Below are 21,810 nucleotides of genomic sequence, written 5' to 3'. Positions count from 1 at the left end.
GGTCCTGGAGTGGCCTAGACAGTCTCCAGATCTCAACCCCATAGAAAATCTGTGGATGGAGTTGTAAGTCCGTGTTGCCCAATGACAGCCCCAAAACATCACTGCTCTAGAGGAGATCTGCATGGATGAATGGGCCAAAATACCAGCAACAGTGTGTGAAAAGCTTGTGAAGAGTTACAACCGTTTGCCAACCGTTATTGCCAACAAAGGGTACTTAACAAAGTATTGAGATGAACTTTTGGTATTGACCAAATACTTATTTTCCACCATGATTTGCAAATAAATTCTTTAAAAATCAAACAATGTGATTTTCAGTTTTTTTTTTTCCACATTCTGTCTCTCATGTTTGAGGTTTAGCCATGTTGACAGTTACAGGCCTCTCTAATATTTTCAAGTGGGAAAACTTGCACAATTAGTGGTTGACTAAATACTTATTTGCCCCACTGTAAATGAATGGTTTAGCATAAAAGCTTCTCTAAAGTTATACTTACAGTTTAGGTTTTGCCAGCACCGGTGGTGGTCCTTTGTTGACCGAACTGTCTTCATCAGATGGTGCAGATGTTTCACTTTGCTCACCCTCGTCATCCTCGGGCAGTTTGAAGTGTACACGCAGACCGACTCTGGAGCTGGAGCGTGAGTCTTTGTGGTTGGTCAAGACACCTGACTTCAGGCAAGAGTTAGGAGGTGGATTGGGGAGAGGCAGCGTTACAGATGTCCCATTCTGATGGCTAGAGGTTGCCTTATGATTGGAAATAGCATCAGGGGATGTTACCAGAGCTTCCTGGTCAACTACAAGTGGAGTACTAAAGAGTTTTGGGTGAGCAGCCAGTGGTTTTGTTTTATCTGGAAGTTCCTGATTAAAGCTGATAGGGTCCAAGTTGGGGGTGCTAACACAGCGAGAGCTTAGACTCTGGCTACCTGACAAGCTGCTGTCCGGTCGGAGCATGCTAGAGCTATTAGGGTGCAGACGAAGAGTGCTAGTGCTTAATGGATCCAAGCGTAAGGCACTATTGACTAATGGATCCAAGCGGATGGTACTTGAGTGGGGTTTGCTGTTACTGGTCAGAGCAGTCTCTGTTTGGGTTTTTAAAATTGGGATGGCGAGATCTGATACAGAAGGTTCTTGGACTCGACTGGGCTCCACAGTTAAAGTGCAAAAAGGCCTAATTGCATGGTTATTACCACCATTAGCTGCAAAAAGCACATAAGTAGTAAATTTAGTCTTTTGCCTGAGTTCCTATGTAAAACAGAAGTATTACCTTTGACCTTAACCGCTGCAGTACTTGACGTTTTTCCGTAGGCGTTGCTTGCAGTGCAAGTAAACATCTCCGAATCTTCAGGAAAGACCTCTGCGATGACCAGCGTACATATTTCCTCTGGGTAAAAAAAAAAAAGGTGATACTCACATGGTAAAATTGCTTGGATGTGATTGTTGTTGAGCCTTGCGAGAGAGATGGAAAATAGCTTGTTTGACAAAGTAGCGCTGAGAATTTCTGAGTCTATTTGAAGCTAAGGCAGGTTGAGATGATCTGCCATGGTGCTTTGACACAAGATGAAAGACTACCTTATAAGGTGCACAAGCACAGCAAAGCTGCCTTGGCTTGCGTACAGAAGAGGAGCAGAAGTCTCCACCAAGGACTAAACACTTCAGAACAGTATGTATGCACACAGCACTATAATTACAAGAACAAATTTTCTCCCAATAAATAAAGAATTCTACAAGAATTACCTGATTCAGCTGGAGATCTGGGTTCTGGAGAGAAGAAATGGGAAATAATAGTGATTAAAAGTAGACTTTGAATGCTGTCTTCAACTCATGTTTTGTTTTTGTAGCCTTCCATTCTTACAGGTGGTCTGTGCTTACTTTTTTGCAGTATCCTAAAATCAGGCGAGTCTTCAATGAATTTTGCCCCTTTGTACCAGTCCACTCGAGGGGACGGTACTCCCTTCACACGGCACTCTAGCACCACCAGCTGCCCTTCTGAGGCTTCCACGTCCTGCAGACTCTGGAGGTGAGAAAAAAAGGGTGTGACGTGACATCTAGGCAACAACATAATGAAGTCAAATTTGTTTTTTTTGTTTTTTTTTAATAAATGAATTCAACCTTTGTAAAAACAGGGGCAGCCATGATGGCTTGCCCGTTGAAGCCTTGCAGTGGGTTGAAGTTAGGTGACTGACTCTGGACACAGTAAGACACACAAAATAGACATTATAGGTCATTCCAGACTCGGAGGACATTTTGGTTTCAAAATTTTGGAAAAATAAGCTTTCACTTCTCTGGTTTTCAGCTAGATATTAATAATAGGTGATAAACAAAGGCGTGATTAGCTCAGTTTATAGATCAATCGTGATTTTATTTGTAACGTGATGTATTTGATTACAATATTTGGCTCGTTCACAGCAACAGGGTTGTAACTCCGTACTAATGTTTGTCATTTTTCAGGAGCAGAAACTAGCTGTTTAGCTAGGTGGAACTGCTGATCAAGAGGACAAACTTACTTATCTAAATAAGTCGAGAATTGTTTTTTCTTTTAAACTAATTGTCTTTTCGATCATATGCATAACAGGGTTGCTAGAGTACACATTAAATCAAGGTAGTGCTGCAACCAATGTTCCCTCTAATTTTTCATGTGTCTGAGCGGACACACAAGGTCGCTGAGCACACTGAGGACCACTGTGAGCAACATCAGGTGTGTACGCTGTGGCCACACACCAGCATCACGCCTGTTCAAAACCTTGAATCATAGCAAGTTACATTGCTTGTTACAAGAATGAAAATACAGCACCAATTTGCATTAGTTTACTTTTAAAGGGATCCTCTATTTTTAAGACAAGTAATTCTTAAAAGATAAATGTTAGTATGAGTTATAATAATTTGATATTAAAGCCCCTCTTAATGTTTTTGTTTTATTAAAGTTTGTAAAATTATTTTAAGTAATAGGTCGCCATTCTTGTTGCGTCGCAGTGCGTGACGTCACTGGTCCTGTTGCCGAAATTCCAGTGTGTCACTCGTTAGCTTTCCCAACATGTCGTCAGTTCTACCCTTCCTATTTGAACCAGATCTGAAAAGTGAAGAGCAGGACAGCACTGTTGGTCGTTCACAAGACGAGCTTCAGGGAAAAATGCGTGCAGCAAATACCTGATAAGACAAAAGTTGGGCAAAACTGGTGATACTCCGGTTGGGAGCAGAGTGTATGTTGTTCGGAACTCCGGTTTGATTAGCAGATATTCAAGGTAAGCATATTGCGTTTTCAAACTTATCCCAATATAATTATGTAGATTGTTAGCATCCAGAGCTGTCGTGTGCTTTACATACAGTACAGGCCAAAGAGCACACCTTGTGTAATCCATGTCTTGTACATTTTAACGAGTGGTAGCTAGGATACGTGTATAAAAGTACCAAAAAGGGGAGAAGCTTCCACTTATGCACATTTATTCACTAAAAATAATAATTCCACCTTGACCACTCACTTGACTCCCCTTGTTTCCATTTGACTGGAAATTGCATCCAAAAGCAGCACATCGTGGCATTTTACTTCGCGAGTTTAGGCAGCAATAAGCAATTGTTGAACACGCTACACATTTGGAAAGATCCCAATGACGTCATCACTGCGAGCCCGCAAACCATGGCGCCAACTAACGGTCAAAATATGGACTAAATATTATAAAATATTGCCATCGATTTAACATTTTATGTGTTTCTAACAACATATTTTAGTACAAGAGAACAATTGTGGTTTATTAGAGCCTACATGTATTTAAGTTAGAGGATCACTTTAATATAATTGATTTGGCCCTCTTAAAATGAAAAAGAAGTCACACTGTCATGAGATTTGTACCATGTTATATGTGAGAGTCCTGCTATAACCATTAGAAGAGCCCTGCTTTGGCCTGGAAAAGGTCCAATTGTGGCATAGGTGAGTATTGGGAGTAGTTCAAATGCCCATATTAAAACTGTTCAGACTATAAGGACACTCAAGATTACTATTCTCCTTGTCAAAGCAGCTATACAAGACAGGTTAAAAAAAAAAAAAACAGAAAAAAAAACCTCACTCAGTTCCACCACTTGCTCTTCTATTTGCACATACTGTACTCTGACAGCCATTCCATCTTAAAAGAACCGCATTTCTGTTTTACTTTGGCTTGATGAGTGTAGTATCGCTGCCCGTTCCTTTCGCCATGTTAAGGGGTTAGCATTTGAGTCTCCACTCCGCTGCACTGTTGTTGGCTAGCTAACCTAAAAGGCGCGTATGGGCTACATAGCGTAAGTGAAGTGAAGTGAGTCGCATTATTGGCTAGAAACCTGTTGCTCATTGAGTTACGTTACAAAATGGTACAGAAAACAATTTTGTTGGTCTAATTAACTACATTATATCAGTTCTAAAATTAGGATACTATTTAAAATACTGTAGCTCTAGCAAAAATTGGCAGCAGAATGTTGCTTCTGTAAATCCGCACAGGAGTCTAGCTCACTTTTCACTCTTTATTTTTCTCCACACCCACCCAGCTCATGCACCTCACAATTGTATACAATCGTGGTGCAGTAACCCACCAATGGGAGCGTCGCGTTGCCATATCGAACGCAGCAATGGGAGCTTCGCGTTGCCGTATCGACCCGCACCAAAACCGATTGCGCACGCGTGCAGCTTAGAGGGAACATTGGCTGCGACAATTATTCAATTAACTCGAGTAATTCGATGAGAAAAAGCTTCCAATCAAATGTTGCTGCTTCGAGTGTTGGTTTAATTAAAGTAGTCTTGTAATAGTTTGTTTTGAAAGTGTTTGTATTTAGTTTTATTGATTTGGGTGGATACACTGCCCTGTAGTGGCAACTGTGAATATGGCATAACGCATTTAATATGGCTGAATTCAGCTGCTCCCTGTCGAGATCAACATATGGTAAGTTTTGGTTTTAGCTAACATTTTTATTATGTTTTGGTAATTTAGTTTATAGGTATGTTTCTTTTTGTGGGAATATGTCTTTGAACGGATTGCTAAGCACTGTAAAAAAAAAAAAAAAATTAAAAAGTTAACATTTTATGAATTTAAGCTAGCGGACTTTGGCTATGCAAGTTAGCCAGTTGTTCTTTTGTTGTACTTAGTCATGTATTTATTTATTTTTCACATTGTTTGAGGTTAAGCAAAGATATTTTTTTTAATGAACAAGCAATCCTGCATAATTTAAAGAAACGCTCAGGAATTTGATTTTGTATTCGCATTTAATGCTCTTTTTACCCGATTACTTGATTATTTGAACTAACTAGTTGACAGATTAATCGACTGCTAAAATAATGGGTAGCTGTAGCCCTAAATCAAGGTTAACTATCGTAATTTTCGGACTATAAGCTGCTACTTTTTTCCTTTATTTTGCATCCTGTGGCTTTGTTGATTTATTTGGTTTAATAGGTAACACATGCCACCTGACATGCATTGCAGCGCTACAGGTGTAAATAACAATTAAAATTCATGTGCTAATTAGTTATTCAGTTATTGTTCCAGTTGTTTCATTAATTGCTAGTTATGGTATTTGGTAACACTTTATTTGACAGTGGCGTCATAAAACTGTCATTGGACAGTCATAATTATGACATGACCTTATCATGGGCATTACTGAATACTTATGACAGATGTCATTAAGTGTCATCTGGCAAATTACTAAATCCAATCATGTCCAGCTCGGATCTTTTACATCCATTCAAAAGTGGATAATTTGCCGGATAACACTAAACGACATAATTATGATTCTCAAATGGCAGTCTTATGGCTTCACTGTCAAATAGAATGTTACAAAATACCATAACAAGCAATTAATGAAACACCTATAACTGTAACTAAATAAATAATTAGCATATAACACAGAATTTTATTGTTATTTACATCTGGAGCGCTGCAATGCATGCAAGGTGGCGTGTTGGAGAACAACAGTATTGACAGCAGGTGGCAGCAGAGGTTTACTGGTGGAATGGTGGTTAATTTGGTGTTATGACAGTCGTAAGATGCCGCTGTCAAATAAAGTGTTACCGGTTAATATCTTTTGGTGTAAATATCCCAGAATACAGTGAAGACAGCTGCGGGTTAAAGATAGTGCAGCTTTTCTATGAACAAATGCCGTTTTTATGTCACATTTGGTGGGTGGCGGCTTATATTCAGATGCGCCTTATAGTGCGTAAATTACGGTATTTTATAAAATGATCATAAATCGAAGCAATGCCAGCAATTTTTGTGGAAAAATGTCTGACGATGTCAAGTCCAACGTATCATATGATTCACTGCTTTCTTCTACCACGCTGCTAAAAAGGTTCTGCTAACAGCATACTATGGGAAACACAGTATTTTGCATGTGGGTTATTTACAGTTTGAAGGATGGGATTTAAAATGTCCTCCTATTCTGGAATGACACTTATAAGGAGGCATTTGGAGAAAAAATATGATTGGAAGTGTGTCTGCTGTTCTACCTCAGGTTGAAGCGATTGCGTTGAAGCTGTGTTGGGGGTCAGTGGCGCAGAGTTTAAAAGCTGCGGTGTAGGTAAAGCAGACCCTGACGGCAATAGACCCTCTGTGAGGTCTTCTGGCGGTGATGTGGGAAACACTTGTACAGGTTGGAATATTTTTTCAGTCTCCTCTGGATTAGTTGTAGATGCTGCCAATACTTCAGAGAGCTCTTGGCCTGGAGGTGAGGTGGTTATCAACTGGGCTGGTAATGAAACTGGGACCTTATGGATCACAAGACTGCTGAGCTCCTCTGCTGGTTCCCCTCTGCTTTGATTTGCTGAAGACTCGTTAACCTCTCTAGCAATTTGGCTTGATAGTAGTGCAGACTTTGGCTGTTTTCCCTGCAGGCTTTCAAAAGCAAAAAGATGAAGACTTATATTACCACTGAAGTGCTTTAAATATCTCTAAATCTAGATGGAGAGAAAAGAACTTACTGGGCCACATGCTCAAAGTGCAGTTCCCCCTCAGAGTCTGAAGAGGATGCACCTATAGAAGGCATTTGAGCATTTTACAGTGAAGAAAATAAGTATTGGAACACCCTGCTATTTTGCAAGTTCTCACACTCAGAAATCATTGAGGAGTCTGAAATTTTCAGCGTAGGTGCATGTCCACTGTGAGAGAGATAATCTACAAAGAAACATCCAGAAATCCCTATGCATGATTTTTTTTAACATTTGTGTGATACAGTTGCAAATAAGAATTTGAACACCTGTCTTATCAGCTAGAATTCTGACCCTGAAAGACCTGTTAGTCTGCCTATAAAAGTCCACCCCCACTCCATGTATTATCCTGAATCAGATGTACTTGTTTGAGGTCAATGACAGCATAAAGACACTTGTCTACCCCATACAATCAGTAAGACTCAAACTTGTAACATGGTCAAGACCAAAGAGCTGTCCAAAGACAACAGAGACAAAATTGTTCACCTCCACAAGGCTGGAAAGGGCTACGGAGCAATTGCCAAGCAGCTTGGTGAAAAAAGGTCCACAGTTGGAGCAATCATTAGAAAATGGACGAAGCTAAACATGCCGGTCAATCTCATTTGGAGTGAAGCTTCGTGTAAGATATCACCTCGTGGGGTCTCAATGATCCTAAGAAAGGTGAGGAATCAGCCCAGAACTACACAATGGCGGTTGGTCAATGACCTGAAAAGAGCTGGGACCACCATTTCCAAGGTTACTGTTCGTTAGGCCAGAACGATATTGGAAAAAAGTATTGCTGCGACTTTTTTGGGGTTTGCGATATTATATTGTGATATTAAAAATTTATATATATATATATATTTTTTTTTTTTAAAGAAATTTTTACGTGATGACTTGTTTGGCTGTTTGGAAAGACTTTGGGTGACTCACCGTGACCACGATGTACAGTATTTCATCGTTTTTCGCGGTTAATAGGGACCAGAACCTGCTGCGATAAGTGAAAAACCGCAAAGTAGCGCATAGCACCCCCTCTCAAATTTTTTTTTTTTTTTTGGGTGTGAGTGCTCAATGTATTTATTCAGATTTAGCATTGGTTTGCATTAGCATTGATACATATAAGACATGTTTTTTCTCACTTTTTTCCCCAAAGTATGATTTTAAATTTATATATATATATATATATATATATATATATATATATATATATCAGGGGTCGCGTTAACCGAATATTTTCCGTCGTTGACTGTTTTTTAAAAACGGTAACGGAAAAAATTGAAGTCCATCTGTCATTTTGACAGATTGCAATTCACACCCCAGACCACAGGGTGGCGAGTGAGCATATTAATTAGCTATTGTCTCTCTTGATGCATGACGTCGTTGGCCTTACTCGGAAAAATGTCAAGACAACTGAGTTTCCGAAGTTTCTTCAAAAAAGTTTCTTCTTGAGACATTTGATTATGCACAAGCGGGCACGCAATTCAAGTCCATGCGCACCAGGAGGAAGGTGTGAGACTGCGTTCATGCCACAGCAGGTAAACTGTTAATTTCATTGTTCCATATGTAGCCTACCTACTAGGGCCACAGTCAGCTGTTTTTGTCACTGCGGAGAAAAAATTACATATTCATCTGCTTGATGTGTGATGGCACGGTGTGGATTCTCTGTTAAGCTTGTTCGGACAGAATATTAATTAAAAATTAATGAAAAACTAAATACTATTGAATATGTCATTATTATCATTTTAAAAATTTAAGTGACGGGTAAAAATAGATTATGACCGGATTTGGGTTTTGAGGTCACGGTTCGGTTCGTTTTTTCGGTACAGTAGGAAAACAAAGTGCAAAATATAAATGTGCTAGTTGTTTATTACACACTTTTGTGCTTTCAACAATAGGAACAGTCGCCTATACAAAGCTAGAATTCTGCTCAAAAAGTAGCGGGTATTTAAAGATAATAATCCAACAACAATTTGCCTTTCAGACCCCGCGTATTGGTCAGCTTTCAGCAAGAAGAAAAAAGAAGTCCTGTGCTAAAGAGAAAAGCAATCCCAATGACAAAGATTTTAACATGTATTTTACAAATGAAATGCCTCAATGATTTTTTTTTTCTTTTGAACGGTTTTCAAAAGCTTTATTGGTGGATTTTCTCAAGTTACAGCGCCACACAGAAATTAATAAATTTAATTGTGTAAGCATGATCTGTATATTGTTCTTATTATTTCAATACAGGTGTTTTAGCTCATTTCAATTTATTTTATTTAAATGGGCTATTATTTATTTTATTATGTGTTTGTATTTTACAAATGTGATGTAGTATTCATTTATATTGTATATTTTATGTTGTATAACTTTAGTTCCTATGTGAATATTAGTTCCTACTTGTTTTGTTGTGGTAGGAGGGTTTTGTATTGGATGTGGGGCCATGTTGGTTATTATTATAGCAGAGAAGACAACTGTAAATCAACAAAGACAAGTCAACTGTGCCCCGATCTACCACTCAAGAGATCTGATGGACTCAAAAAGTGGGTTACGATTGCATATTAGTTTGAAAATCGACCGGATCCACTGTATTTTTACATGAGTGACTTCCGGTCTGCTAGCTAGTAGTATTGACGCAGGAGGGCCGTGTCTCGCGTCAAATAATAAACTCTGCCGTTGTTTTCGCGTGCATCGCGTTGAGGCGCTTCTGGGACGCAACACGCAGCCGCGCTGCGACTGGTGTGCATTCGCTGATTAACTTTAACGGCCGTGTTTCACTGCCTTCTCGCGGCGGCCACGTTGTTGCGCCGTTGACGTTTCTTACTGTCCTACCTTGTTGGTCCTCATTATAGTAGGGAAGACGGAGTAAATATAATCTACACAAAGAAACTGTAACCCAATCGGCTCACAGCCTCGAAAAATAAGGGTTACATTACGTCAGAAACTCGTTCGGTACACCCCCGTTCCGAACCGAACGCCAAGTACCGAAACAGTTCAATACGAATACATGTACCGTTACACCCTTAATGTATATATATTAATAAATGGATTTTAAGCACTTCAAATGTAATAATTATGATCAGTTTTAAACATAACTGTCCCACGGAATCATTTTTAAACAAGAATAATGTACTGTAGTAGAAAAATGCTTGGCTTTATTAAATGCTTCTGTTTACCTAACATGGCTGTGACTCTTGGAGTGATATGTAAAAATTACAAACTCCTCATAATCACTTCTGGCGTTTATTTTATATGTCTCGAACGTCTCCACACACACCCCCCACAGACACACACATTCATTCCAGCCCGCGCTTCCTTGCAGAAACTGTTAAACAAGTTAAACGATGATTGACAGATTGCTGCCCGTGTGAAGTCCGTTTCCTTGGCAAGATCAAAGACATCGTTAACTTTAATAAGCAAGTGCCACAGTGACTGAGAGCTGGGAGAGTGGGTGAGGGAGGCTGTGCGAGCGAATGAAGCAGAACAAAGGTTTGTGGATTGAAAAAAAAAAAAAAAAAAAAAAGAACAATCGCACGTCCTTGTGATGGGACTATCGTGCATGCGCACATCGCAATGGCGATGTTTAAACGATATATCGTTCAGGCTCACTGTTGGTAATACACTAGACGTCACGGTTTGAAATCATGCATGGCAAGGAAGGTTCCCCTGCTTAAACCAGCACATGTCAAGGCCTGTATTAAGTTTGCCTATAACCATTTGGATGATGCAGAGGTTTTGTGGTCAGACGAGAGTAAAATAGAACTTTTTCTCATATTTCCACTAACCGTGTTTGGAGGAAGATGAATTATGAAGAACACCATCCCTACTGTGAAGCATGGGGTAGTAGCATCATCCTTTGGGGCTGTTATTCTGCACATGGGACAGTAGGAGTGCATTGTATTAAAGAGAGGATGACTGGGGCCCTGTATTGTGAGATTTTGGGGAACAACCTTCTTCCTTCAGTCAGAGCATTGAAGATGGGTTGTGCCTTGGTCTTCCAACATGACAATGACCCGAAGCACACAGCCAGGAAAACCAAGGAGTCGCTCCGTAAGAACCATAACAAGGTTGTAGCATGGCCTAGCCGGTCTCCAGACCTAAACCCAATAAAAACCCTTTGGAGGGAGCTGTTTCTCAGCGACAGCCCAGAAACCTGACTGATAGGCGGGCCAAGATCCCCCCTGCAGTGTGTGCAAACCTGGTGAAAAACTACAGGAAACGTTTGACCTCTGTAAATGCAAACAAAGACTACTGTACCAAATATTAACACTTTTTCTCAGTTGTTCAAATGCTTATTTGCAGCTGTATCACACAAATCGTGTTTAAAAAAATCATACATTGGGATTTCTGTATTTTTAGATTATCTCTCTCACAGTGGACACGCACCTATGATGAAAATTTCAGACCCCTCCATGATTTCTAAGTGGGAGAACTTGCAAAATTGCAGGGTGTTCAAATACTTATTTTCATCACAGTATTTAGGTTATTTTAGATACAGTAGGTTTAATATTGTATGGTTCTCAAACTTTTTGGGTCTTGAGACCCCATACGTATTTTTCCTTAAACTCTATAAATGCTGAAATGCCATTGGAATTATGACTTTTTAGTTTGTTTCAACCTAAATATCGAACAATTACAAAAAATCGCGTTAAGGGATTGAAAAAATCACCTTCAATGTAAATCTCAGCTGAGGTGGAGTCAGTTCCGTAAAAGTTGGACGCGAAGCAGGAGTAACGTCCAGTGTCTTCCTCAAAAGCTTCTGTGATGATCAGAGAGTGCAGCTCGCCGTTGGTGATGATCTGAATGTCAGGGCTGTTCTCCAACTCCTTGCCCTCACAGAACCATCTGAAATCCATTAGAAATGATTCAAGCACTCACTTTTTATGAGCTGGTTTCCTTCGATTTTAAAGGAGCGTCGTCATAGTTAGCAGCTATAGATTTTATAACATATATGGCGGAAAACACTCAGGTGACTTGAAGTTCCGCTGAGACCCCCAATTTGGCCAAATTTCAAAATTGTCCGATATGCATGTGTGATACATCATTGGAAAGCTTATAATCTCAATTTTCTGCAGGAAGAAAAATTTTGAACAGGAGGGCATTTAAAAAAAAAAAAAAGTTACCCTATCTGGAGGTGAGAGCATGCGAGAGCAGAATTACAGACGCCATGACTTTAACGAGATATTATCGCGTACTTACCTTGTTTCGATTCAAAAACTCCACGTAGCATGTATCAATGAGGGTCAAGACATAGCTGTGAATGGCCACAGCTGGATTTTGGGGGGATTTTACGGGTGAAACATGGTAATATAACAAGGGTCGCGATGGAGAAATCGCAGACATCAAGGAGTGGTCGAGATTTTCTTTTTCATATATTTACTAGGGCTGTCAAACGATTAAAATTTTTAACCAAGTTAATTACAGCTTAAAAATTAATTAATCGTAATTAATTGCAATTCAAACCATCTATAAAATATGCCATATTTTTCTGTAAATTATTGTTGGAATGAAAAGATAAGACACAAGACGGATATATACATTCAACATACGGTACATAAGTACTGTATTTGTTCATTATAACAATAAATCAAGATGGCATTAACATTATTAACATTCTCTTAAAGCGATCCATGGATAGAAAAACTTGTAGTTCTTAAGAGATAAATGTTAGTACAAGTTATAGAAATTTTATATTAAAACCTCTCAATGTTTTCGTTTTATTAAAATTTGTAAAATTTTCAATCAAAAAATAAACTAGTTGCTCGCCATTGTTGATGTCATTACCATGCTCACTCCCCAAACCCATAAAATCATTTGGACCCAAGCGCCAGCAGAGGGCGCCAAATAACAAAAAACAAGTAACAAGTAACAAGCGGACATTACACTTCTGTCATTTTAATCTGAAGGCCGAGTTATACTTCCGCGTCAGACCTACGGCGTCAAGGAAGAACCGAGTTACAACCCTACGCCGTAGCCTGACGCACGCCTCTCGAATTTTCTAACCTTCGCGTCCCGTAGACGTGTATGACGTGGCGAAAACGGACTGTGATTGGTCCGCTCAGACTGTTGTTTCCGGTTTAGCGCCAAATCACCGCCATTGTAGAATAGAATTAAACATTATTTTCTACACGCAAAAATGGACCAAGCCGACGGGAGTATCATCGAAGAGCAAGTCTCGTCAAGACATTATTGTGATTGCCAAATGGCAAGGTCGGCGATTGAAAAAAAAAATGGAAGAACCACCGAGACGTGTGTTCGGAATCGAGTGGCCACACGAAGCGGTGACCCAGTCGGCCAAAAACTGCCGACTTTTTATCACTTTATGTCGTATTTTTGGTTGGTGCACTTCATCATTTATTGTGTACATATGTTTGCTGTGAGTCTGTGACTTATTTACGTGTCACACTTCAAGTATATGAAGAATAAAGCACAGATTTGGTGTCAAAAGAGTGTTTTGATCTTTAATTTTCAATAACACAGTTGACACAACGCAGTTTGGGAAGTTCCATAGACGCCAGAAATCTGCTATGGCTTCCCACTGGCTGGTTGTAGGACACGGCAAACAAATCGGGCTGGAGGGCTTTGCGGACCTTGAACGCAGTGTTTGACGCCAGTTTGAAGCTAGCAGCCACAGCTAGCTCTCTCCACCCGAGTCTAAAACTCTCTGTGCGGCATCAAAAGTCGGCCAGACCGCCTCGAAACAGTCTTCTGCGTCGCCTGCCCCTCAACATTTGTATGTTCAATATTTATTCAGTGTTGATGAGCAGAATATTTACTTTCAAGAGTTTCATCTTGCATTGTTTATTTTTTCTCCGACTAGCGGAAATCAACAAGCATGCCCCAAAACCGTACAAACATAACGCCACATCCCTCCAGTGGCTTGGCGGTGAATTACAGAGCAACGCGTTCCCTCACCGCAGAACTATCGAATGTCGAATGACGCTGTAGTCGCTGCGCCGTCACCGCAACGCGGGAGTATAACTCAGGCTTGAGGGGGGCATGTGCGTTAATTGCGTCAAATATTTTAACGTGATTAATTTAAAAAATTAATTACCGCCCGTTAACGCGATAATTTTGACAGCCCTAATATTTACCCTTTTGAATGTTTTTTTTTTTTCCAATTTTTCTTTGTTTGGATCATATATTTATCATCTAACATATCGGAAAGAATATGACAGTAACATAAAAAATACAATTAAGCGATAGTTATGAGGTAGATATCCCAGACTGCCATTTTTTTCATTGTGACGTAATTTGTTTAAAAGTAAAATATGGGAGTGAATAATTTTTTTAAGTGTTTTTTTTTTTTTTTTAAACGAATTATTAAACATTAATTAATGATTCTAAGCTAAAAATGACAGACATTTTGAATAATAAATATAATTAATTACCTTCGTTTTATGGCTGGGTTGAAACAAAAGCGGTTGCGCGACGTCTGTAAACGGGGGTTTTCAGGGTAAAACGGGCAAATTAAAAATAGTTTAGGGGCTTAATGCACCATGAATCTGCTATGGCAGCATATAGACATATTGTTCTATCAAACACAACAGTTGTTTTGGCCTAAAACACAGCAGTTTCTTTTAAAGATGAGTGCAAGTGCAGAAACTGCTTTTTCAGTCTTGTCTGTGTTTTCCGCCATATGTATGTATGTATATATATATATATATATATATATATATATATATATATTCCGCAGTGTGTGTGTGTGTGTGTGTGTGTGTGTGTGTGTGTGTATATATATATATATATATACACACACACACTGCGGAAAACAGTCAGGTGACTTGGGGTTCCGCTCTGAGACCTCCAATTTGGCAAAATTTCAAAATTGACCTATATGCATGTGTGATACATCATTGGAAAGCTTAAAATCTCAGTTTTCCGGGGGAAGAAAATTTTTGAACAGGAGGGCATTTAAAAAAATAATAATAAACAGCGAAACCCTTACTGTAGGTGAGAGCATAATTAAAGACGCCAGGATTTTAATGAGATATTATCGCATACTTACCTGGTTTCGATCCAAAAACATGTATCATGTATCACTGGGTGTCAAGACACAGCTGTGAATGGCCACAGCTGGATTTTGGGGGGACTTTATGGGTGAAACATGGTAGTATAACAAGGCTCGCGATGCAGAAATCGCAGACATCAAAGAGTGGTCGAGATTTTCTTTTCCATATATTTACCCTTTTAAACGTTTTTTACCCCCATTTTGCTTTGTTTGGCTGGATTATTTATCATCTAAAATATCGGGCAAAATGCGACAATAACAAAAAAAATAATAATAATAATAATAATTTAAGTGATAGTTATGAGGTAGATATCCGTTACTTATTTACAGACGCTATTTTTTTCATTGTGACATAATTTGTTAAAAAGTTTTTATTATAAATATGCGAGTGAATAATTTTTCAACGTCTTAACTAAATATTAGACATCAATTAATGATTTGAGGCTAAAAATAACATTTTGAATAATAAACATAATTACTTAGCTTCTTTTTATGGCTGGGTTGAAACAAAAGTGGTTGCGCGGCGTCTGTAAACGGGGGTCTTCAGGGTAAAACGGACAAATTAAAAATAGTTTGGGAGCTTAATGCACCACGAAACTGCTATAGCAGCATAGACATATTGTTCTATCAAACTCAACAATTCTTTTGGCTAAAAAATACAGCAGTTTATTAAGAGGGGTGCAAGAGCGGAAACTGTTTTTCAGCCTTGTCTGTGTTTTTCACCATATGTACTGTGAAGTCTATGTAGCAGCAGTGTATTTGTTCTTTTTAAAGCGATTAACAGGAAACTGACTTCCAGCAACACGAGCAGTAGCTGCTGAGAACATCTATTTTGAGTCCTCAATGCTTTCTAGCCAAGAGACGAAGAGTCAGCTATACGTTGATAAATCCCGCTGAGTGCTTTCACCAAACTCCATTCATTAAAAAAATGTAGTCTCAATATTAGTGAAGGTACACTGGAATGCCGTCACAGGCCTTACTGGAACAGACTGACTGTAGGATGTTCTGTTACGCGACAGTCATTTGTCATGAGTAACAGTCTAAATTAAAAACATGAGTAGTAAAGTGGATAGTTGGTGTGCCTCCTCCCTGCACCTGTCAGAGCTATTTTTCCTTCTGCAGCACAAAACCAGCAAGGAGATTCCCTCTGGAGCTATAAACTAAATGCACAATACTAAACATACATCATTCTAAACTAATTATACATTGCCATAAAACCAAATACAAGTCTATGTCAAATACATTCAACTACAAATGACTATTAAAACGGAGTAATGAAGTTAGTAAAATGAATTTATCTAGTTATAATAGGGAAAAAAAACAACCTTACAACCAACTTTTGAAAGGTATCGTAAATGAAGAATCACATTAGCATAACTATCTCTAAGAAAAAATGTCAAGTTTCCGACAAAAGAGCAAATAAACCATCTTACCAAAGTGCTGCGCGTGTTCACGCTACTGCCAAGAGCTCAGTTGGTTCCATTATCAGACGAGACTACAGCTCACTGTGCCAGTGAAGTCTAAAAATGGCAGAGGGCTTGCATTCTCCCAGCACAAGTATATGTTGGTGCCTCAACAATGCTCAGTCGGACCAAAAAGACCAGGCCCTCCTCCCCATGTCCCCTCATCTGTACGTCTACTTTATGATGCCATAAATTTCTACCAATCAACACTTTTTTTACTTTGTAATCCATTTCTGTAGCATCATTTTACACACAAAAATTGTTTTCCCTTTTCTTTCTTAAAAAAACTAAACTAAACCATAGACTTAACTATCAGATGACAAGACAGCTTCTACAGACATTGCACCACGGCTTCCCGTAGGGAGCCGGGACAGTCAGAGCGTCGTGGCTGTGATAAACTCAAACACACGGTGCGTTCATACGCCGGATTTAGGTGGAAACAGGACGGACGTTTTAGTGCATACAAGCAGGCAGGAGTGTCTCAAAAGTGATTTGGTCGAGAATTCAAGATAATTATTATATAAAATAGCACCATGCCTGCACTTTGAAACGTTGTGATAAAATGAAATGAACGGGAAAAAATTTCCGTAACTTTAGCTGGAAATATTTACGTAATATGAAAGATAACTGCTCGTTTTTTTGCTTTTAACCAAGAATCTAGAGCGTTTTACGTTCATATCTATAGAAATTCTGGGATTTAAGCATTTATTTACAAGAACTATCAACTTAAAATCTGTTTTGTGATGGCCGCCATGTTGGATTTTGTATCCCTACACAATAGCATAACTTTACATTCAAATAATCAGGTAATTTTCAGTCAACTGCCCATTTTTTTAGCAAAAAACCTCAGTAGGTCCGAGATCCAAAACTGGAATTTGCCATGTGGCAAAATGGATTTGGCCATGTGGCATTTTTTTTTTTTTTTTTTTGACATTTGATAAAATGGATTTTGCCATGCGGTATTTTTTGCCATGTGGCGAAATTGATTTTGCCATGTGGTATTTTTTTTGCCATGTGGCAAAATGGATTTAGCCATGTGGACTTTTTTTTGCCATGTGGCAAAATGGATTTTGCCATGTGGTATTTTTTTTGCCATGTGGCAAAATGGATTTTGCCATGTGGTATGTTTTTGCCGTGTGGTGAAATTTGATTTTGCCATGTGACATTTTTTTTGCCATGTGGGAAAATGGATTTTGCCATGTGGCATTTTTTTTTTGCCATGTGGCATTTGTTTTGCCATGTGGCAAATTGATTTTGCCGTGTGTTTTTTTTTTTTTTTTTTTGCCATGTGGAAAAATTTCGCCATGTGGCGTTTTTTTTTTTTTTTGCAATGTGCAAAATGTATTTTGACATGTGGCATTTTTGGGGGGTAGATAATCACAGCCACATATTTTTCTGCCATTTAATATAAATGGAAAATATAGACGTGCATAGCCGTCAATGGCATAGCCTGACTTGGTTGCCAGTTGAATGTCAATGCTCTGTAATGCTAAGTGTATGGTCAAAATTTACAGCCACAGGTTTTTCTGCTATTTAATATGAATGGAAAATTTGGACTTGCATAGCCGTCAATGGCATGGACGTGCATGGCCTGCAAAACTGCCATAGACCCCAAAAAAATGCCATATACCCCAAAAAAATGCCACAAACCAAAATCCATTTTGCCACATGGCAAAACAATGCCACATGGCAAAAAAATGCCACATGACAAAATTTTGCCGAATGGCAAAAAAAATGCCACATGACAAAATCCATTTTGCCACATGGCAAATACCAATTTTCGTTCTCTCTGTCTCAAAAAATTTAGACATTTCTGCTTCCATAAAAAAAACAATTCGGCTTTTATGTGTTTTATTTTATGTGACATTTCAATCTAAAAATGACGAGGGCCAGATAGCTGGCAATACGTGCTGAGGCAATAGTGACATCGGAATTCAACCTAAATAAGTTAATAATAATATAGCAGGGTTTCCCCAGGATTTTTCCATTCAAATTTAAGACTTTTAAAGACCTTTTCAAGACCACATCCAATAAAATTTAAGACCAATCTCGCAGGTATTCGGGCATACATTTATGAAATAATGCAAAAGAATCTGTCAGAATAACTAAGAATAACAGCATAAAACCTTGTGGTTGAGTGACTCAAAATATGACTCAGTCATATTTTGAGTCACTCAACCACAATGGGTGAAATCTGCACTTTCCCATCCCAAAGCTTCAATGGAAAGCTGCATTTTCGAAAACGCGGAAATCTGGATTTTGCGACCAGAACAGTGCATTTATCGGTCAGAGATCGATAAAGTCGGAGAAAATGACAAATAATTTTACGACACAACGTTCCATACTTTTTTTTTTGTTAGTCTACTTATTATACAGTTATTACCTCTATCACGCAGGTAAGAAATGGGAAAAATAAGACATTTGAGAATGAAATTTAAGACTTGTAAACAAAATTTAAGACCTTTAAAGGCCTTATTTTACAATTTAAGACTTTTTCAAGTTTTTAAGACCCCGCGGGTACCCTGTATATAGAAAAATGAGAAAATGTCCTTTTGTTGAGTAAAATCAAGATGATTCTGCATGCTCTCCTCAAGTATTAAGTTTCTGATTTGAAAATTGAGTGATTTATTAACTGTTGAAAACTAATGTCCAGATTGCACTCAATAAAAAAAGATTACGTAAGTCGCTATTTCGGGCAAAACTTCTATGACATGTTAAATATTGCTATTGATTTTGAAAATATAGGTGATTATTGTGCATCTAGCGTAAAATGTGAGAATTTTATAGCCATTTTAAGTTTTGTTGTACTTGGATAAAAAATAATTGATCGGGATTTTATCAGGGAACGACTTTGAATTTTTTGATACCGGTGCTCATGGAGACTTACGTATATATGCCTAAGGGAGGTTCCTCTTTTGGTTTTAGGTCGCTAGCGGCTTTGGTTTTGAAAAAGATTTAATTTTCAGTTTTTGAAAATAGGCCCCTTACAGAGAGGCCCTACGCCCCATTTCCGGTCAACCAATTGTGAAGTCTATGACTAAACTAAAAAAAATATTTATACAGTATATTTTTTTTTAATAACTAAAAAATGACCAGCCTGTACATCACATTCAAGATTAAGATGGTAAAACTTAATAGTCAACATAATCAAAGTTTGACTCATTAGACTAAAGGAAGAGTAATTTTGTTTGTATACTTTACTTGGAACATTGATCGAAAATCGGGCCCGATCAAGTCATTTTTAGAACATCAGAATCGGGTGAAAAAGATCGGATTTTTAAAAATGTATTTTTGATTTTTATTTCTAACTATTTACTCATTGGCTGCCATTGACGTTGGTAGACATCCGATCCATTTTGCTTTCCAGACCGCAGGTCTCAATGCACGAATCCGATTTTTTCGTGTTTTTCCCAATCAATTAAGGCATTAACTTGATGGTCTGAACGGGACAAGTTGCATGGAAGTGGACCATGTCAAATCTGATCTGAGTCACTTTCGTATGTGGTTAAAATCCAATCTGGGACAAATTTTTCCAAAATGTGGCTTCGGTCTGAACTGTCATGTCTCCCAAATCAGAATTCATGCAGCAATTGCGTCAGCAAAGAGTGAGAGCGGTAGGCAGGATGGCATAGACGTAGCTGTGCATTAGCGTTAGCGCCTAGCTTGAACTCGGCTTTTACGCAAGAGGCGGGCTTGACCACAGTCATAAAAAAAATAAAGTGAAGAAAAGGATAAGCCTGATAATGCTCGGTTTTCTTTCTGTGCGCCAAATGAGCAATATTTTTTAGTATTGCTTACGTGGCCGAGTCGTGGCAAACTGATGCACACACAAAAGACTTAAGTGATTTTATGACCCAGACATTACGTCATTTTTGCCAGCAAAGCAACAAAATAAACAGCACATTTCAAAGATGGATGATGGATTGTCTCTTCCTCAGCTCTAAGATCCAGTAGCATTTTAAATTCATTATGGTTTCAGTTTAATTTTGCTATCTTTCCAGTTTGCCATGTTGCTAATTGCGATGTTTGTTTACCCGTTTTTGTCTTACTGCGAAGAAAGAGGAAATGACAATCGGCCTGCCATGATATTTAAGTAATCAGATGATATTTAAGTCATCAGCCGTCGCGATGTGACCCAGGAATTAACTGCTGCTTTCATTACATGTCGCGTCCCGGTTAGATCCCGGACATTATACAACCCCTCCCAAAAAGTATGGAATCACCAGTCTCGGACGAGCACTCGCTCAGACATTTTATCATGTAGAACAAACTCAGATTGAAACTCAAGCTTGAAAAAATAGTGAATTACTTAAAAAGTACAACTCTTTAGCATTCAGAAACACGAAAAGAAATGAATAAAAAAACCATTGTGGTGGTCAGTAAATGTTACTTTTATGGAGCAAGTGCAGGGAAATATACAGTACATGGAATCACTCCATTCTGAGGAAAAAAAATCTAGTATTTAGTAGCACCACCTCTGGCTTTTATGACAGCTTGCAATCTCTGAGGCATGGACTTGAGTATTCTTCATCAATTTGGTGCCAACTCTCTTTGATTGAAGTTGCCAGATTGTCCTTGCAGGTCGGAGCCTTGCTGTGAACCTTTTTTTTCAATTTACACTACAGGTTTTCAATAGGGTTGAGATCTGGGCTATTTGCAGGCCATGACATTGACTGGATGAGTCTTTCTCCAAGAAATGCTTTGACAGTTATACCTCTGTGGCATGATTCATTGTCATCTTGGAAAATGACAAACATATTTTCAATTGAAGGGATAAGAAAGCTGTCTAAAATTTCAAATTTTGTCAAGAGTCAAGAATCTGCATTGGACAAGGTGATGATGCTGGAACTTTTGTTTGGAGCTGTTCCAGTGAGATTTACAAAGCTGACTGCCTGAAGAAAACATCAAAATTCCCTCAGTCCTTGATGATATGGGGCTGCATGTCAGGCAAAGGCACTTGGGAGATGGCCCTGGTTAAATCTTCAATAAATCCACAAGTTTACATTGAAATTTATTTGAGTTATCTGAGTTTGTTCTACATGATAAAATGCCTGAGTGAGTGCTCGTCCGAGACTGGTGATTCCATACTTTTTGCTAGGATTTGTACAAGGACGCAATCTGGTTAAGGTCCGTGTCAGTCGACCCGAGAAATTGCTTTCAGACATAAGGGCTACTGTTTAAATCCCGGGACTTCACCGTATGTCTGAAAAGGGCTTAACAGTAACACCTCTCAGCATTAACATACAGAATCTTATTTTTTACTTAATTTTATTATTACAACATATTATATGTAACCGTTCCGATCGCCGTCGCTCAGGTCAGGACTCGAACCTGCACCGCACGACACGTCCACACAGCAGGCAGAGGCACTAACCGCTAGGCCATAAGCCCGTGCTGAGGGCCTAGCCGCCAGCGCACCCACATGAAAGCATCGAAGGGAAGGTTT

At 38.8% G+C, this 21,810-nt stretch overlaps 1 protein-coding gene across 2 annotated transcripts in view; it reads right to left on the bottom strand.

Annotated features, from left to right (window-relative positions):
• The window catches only part of mypn (myopalladin), a 58,001-nt gene that overhangs the window by 28,812 nt on the left and 7,379 nt on the right, over window positions 1-21,810 (bottom strand). For both annotated transcript variants that reach the window (XM_057848092.1, XM_057848093.1), the window contains exons 3-10: window positions 11,560-11,735; window positions 6,927-6,978; window positions 6,456-6,840; window positions 2,105-2,179; window positions 1,865-2,006; window positions 1,730-1,753; window positions 1,260-1,376; window positions 492-1,191 (exon numbers count right to left, since the gene is read on the bottom strand). In XM_057848092.1, the coding sequence (XP_057704075.1) occupies window positions 492-1,191; window positions 1,260-1,376; window positions 1,730-1,753; window positions 1,865-2,006; window positions 2,105-2,179; window positions 6,456-6,840; window positions 6,927-6,978; window positions 11,560-11,735 (1,671 nt within the window). The remainder of the gene's footprint in view (window positions 1-491; window positions 1,192-1,259; window positions 1,377-1,729; window positions 1,754-1,864; window positions 2,007-2,104; window positions 2,180-6,455; window positions 6,841-6,926; window positions 6,979-11,559; window positions 11,736-21,810) is intronic.

The sequence above is a fragment of the Corythoichthys intestinalis genome, chromosome 10, assembly GCF_030265065.1.
Source record: "Corythoichthys intestinalis isolate RoL2023-P3 chromosome 10, ASM3026506v1, whole genome shotgun sequence".
NCBI lineage: Eukaryota > Metazoa > Chordata > Actinopteri > Syngnathiformes > Syngnathidae > Corythoichthys > Corythoichthys intestinalis.
Note: the sequence above shows the minus strand (reverse complement) of the source record. Positions and strands in the feature narration are given on the sequence as shown.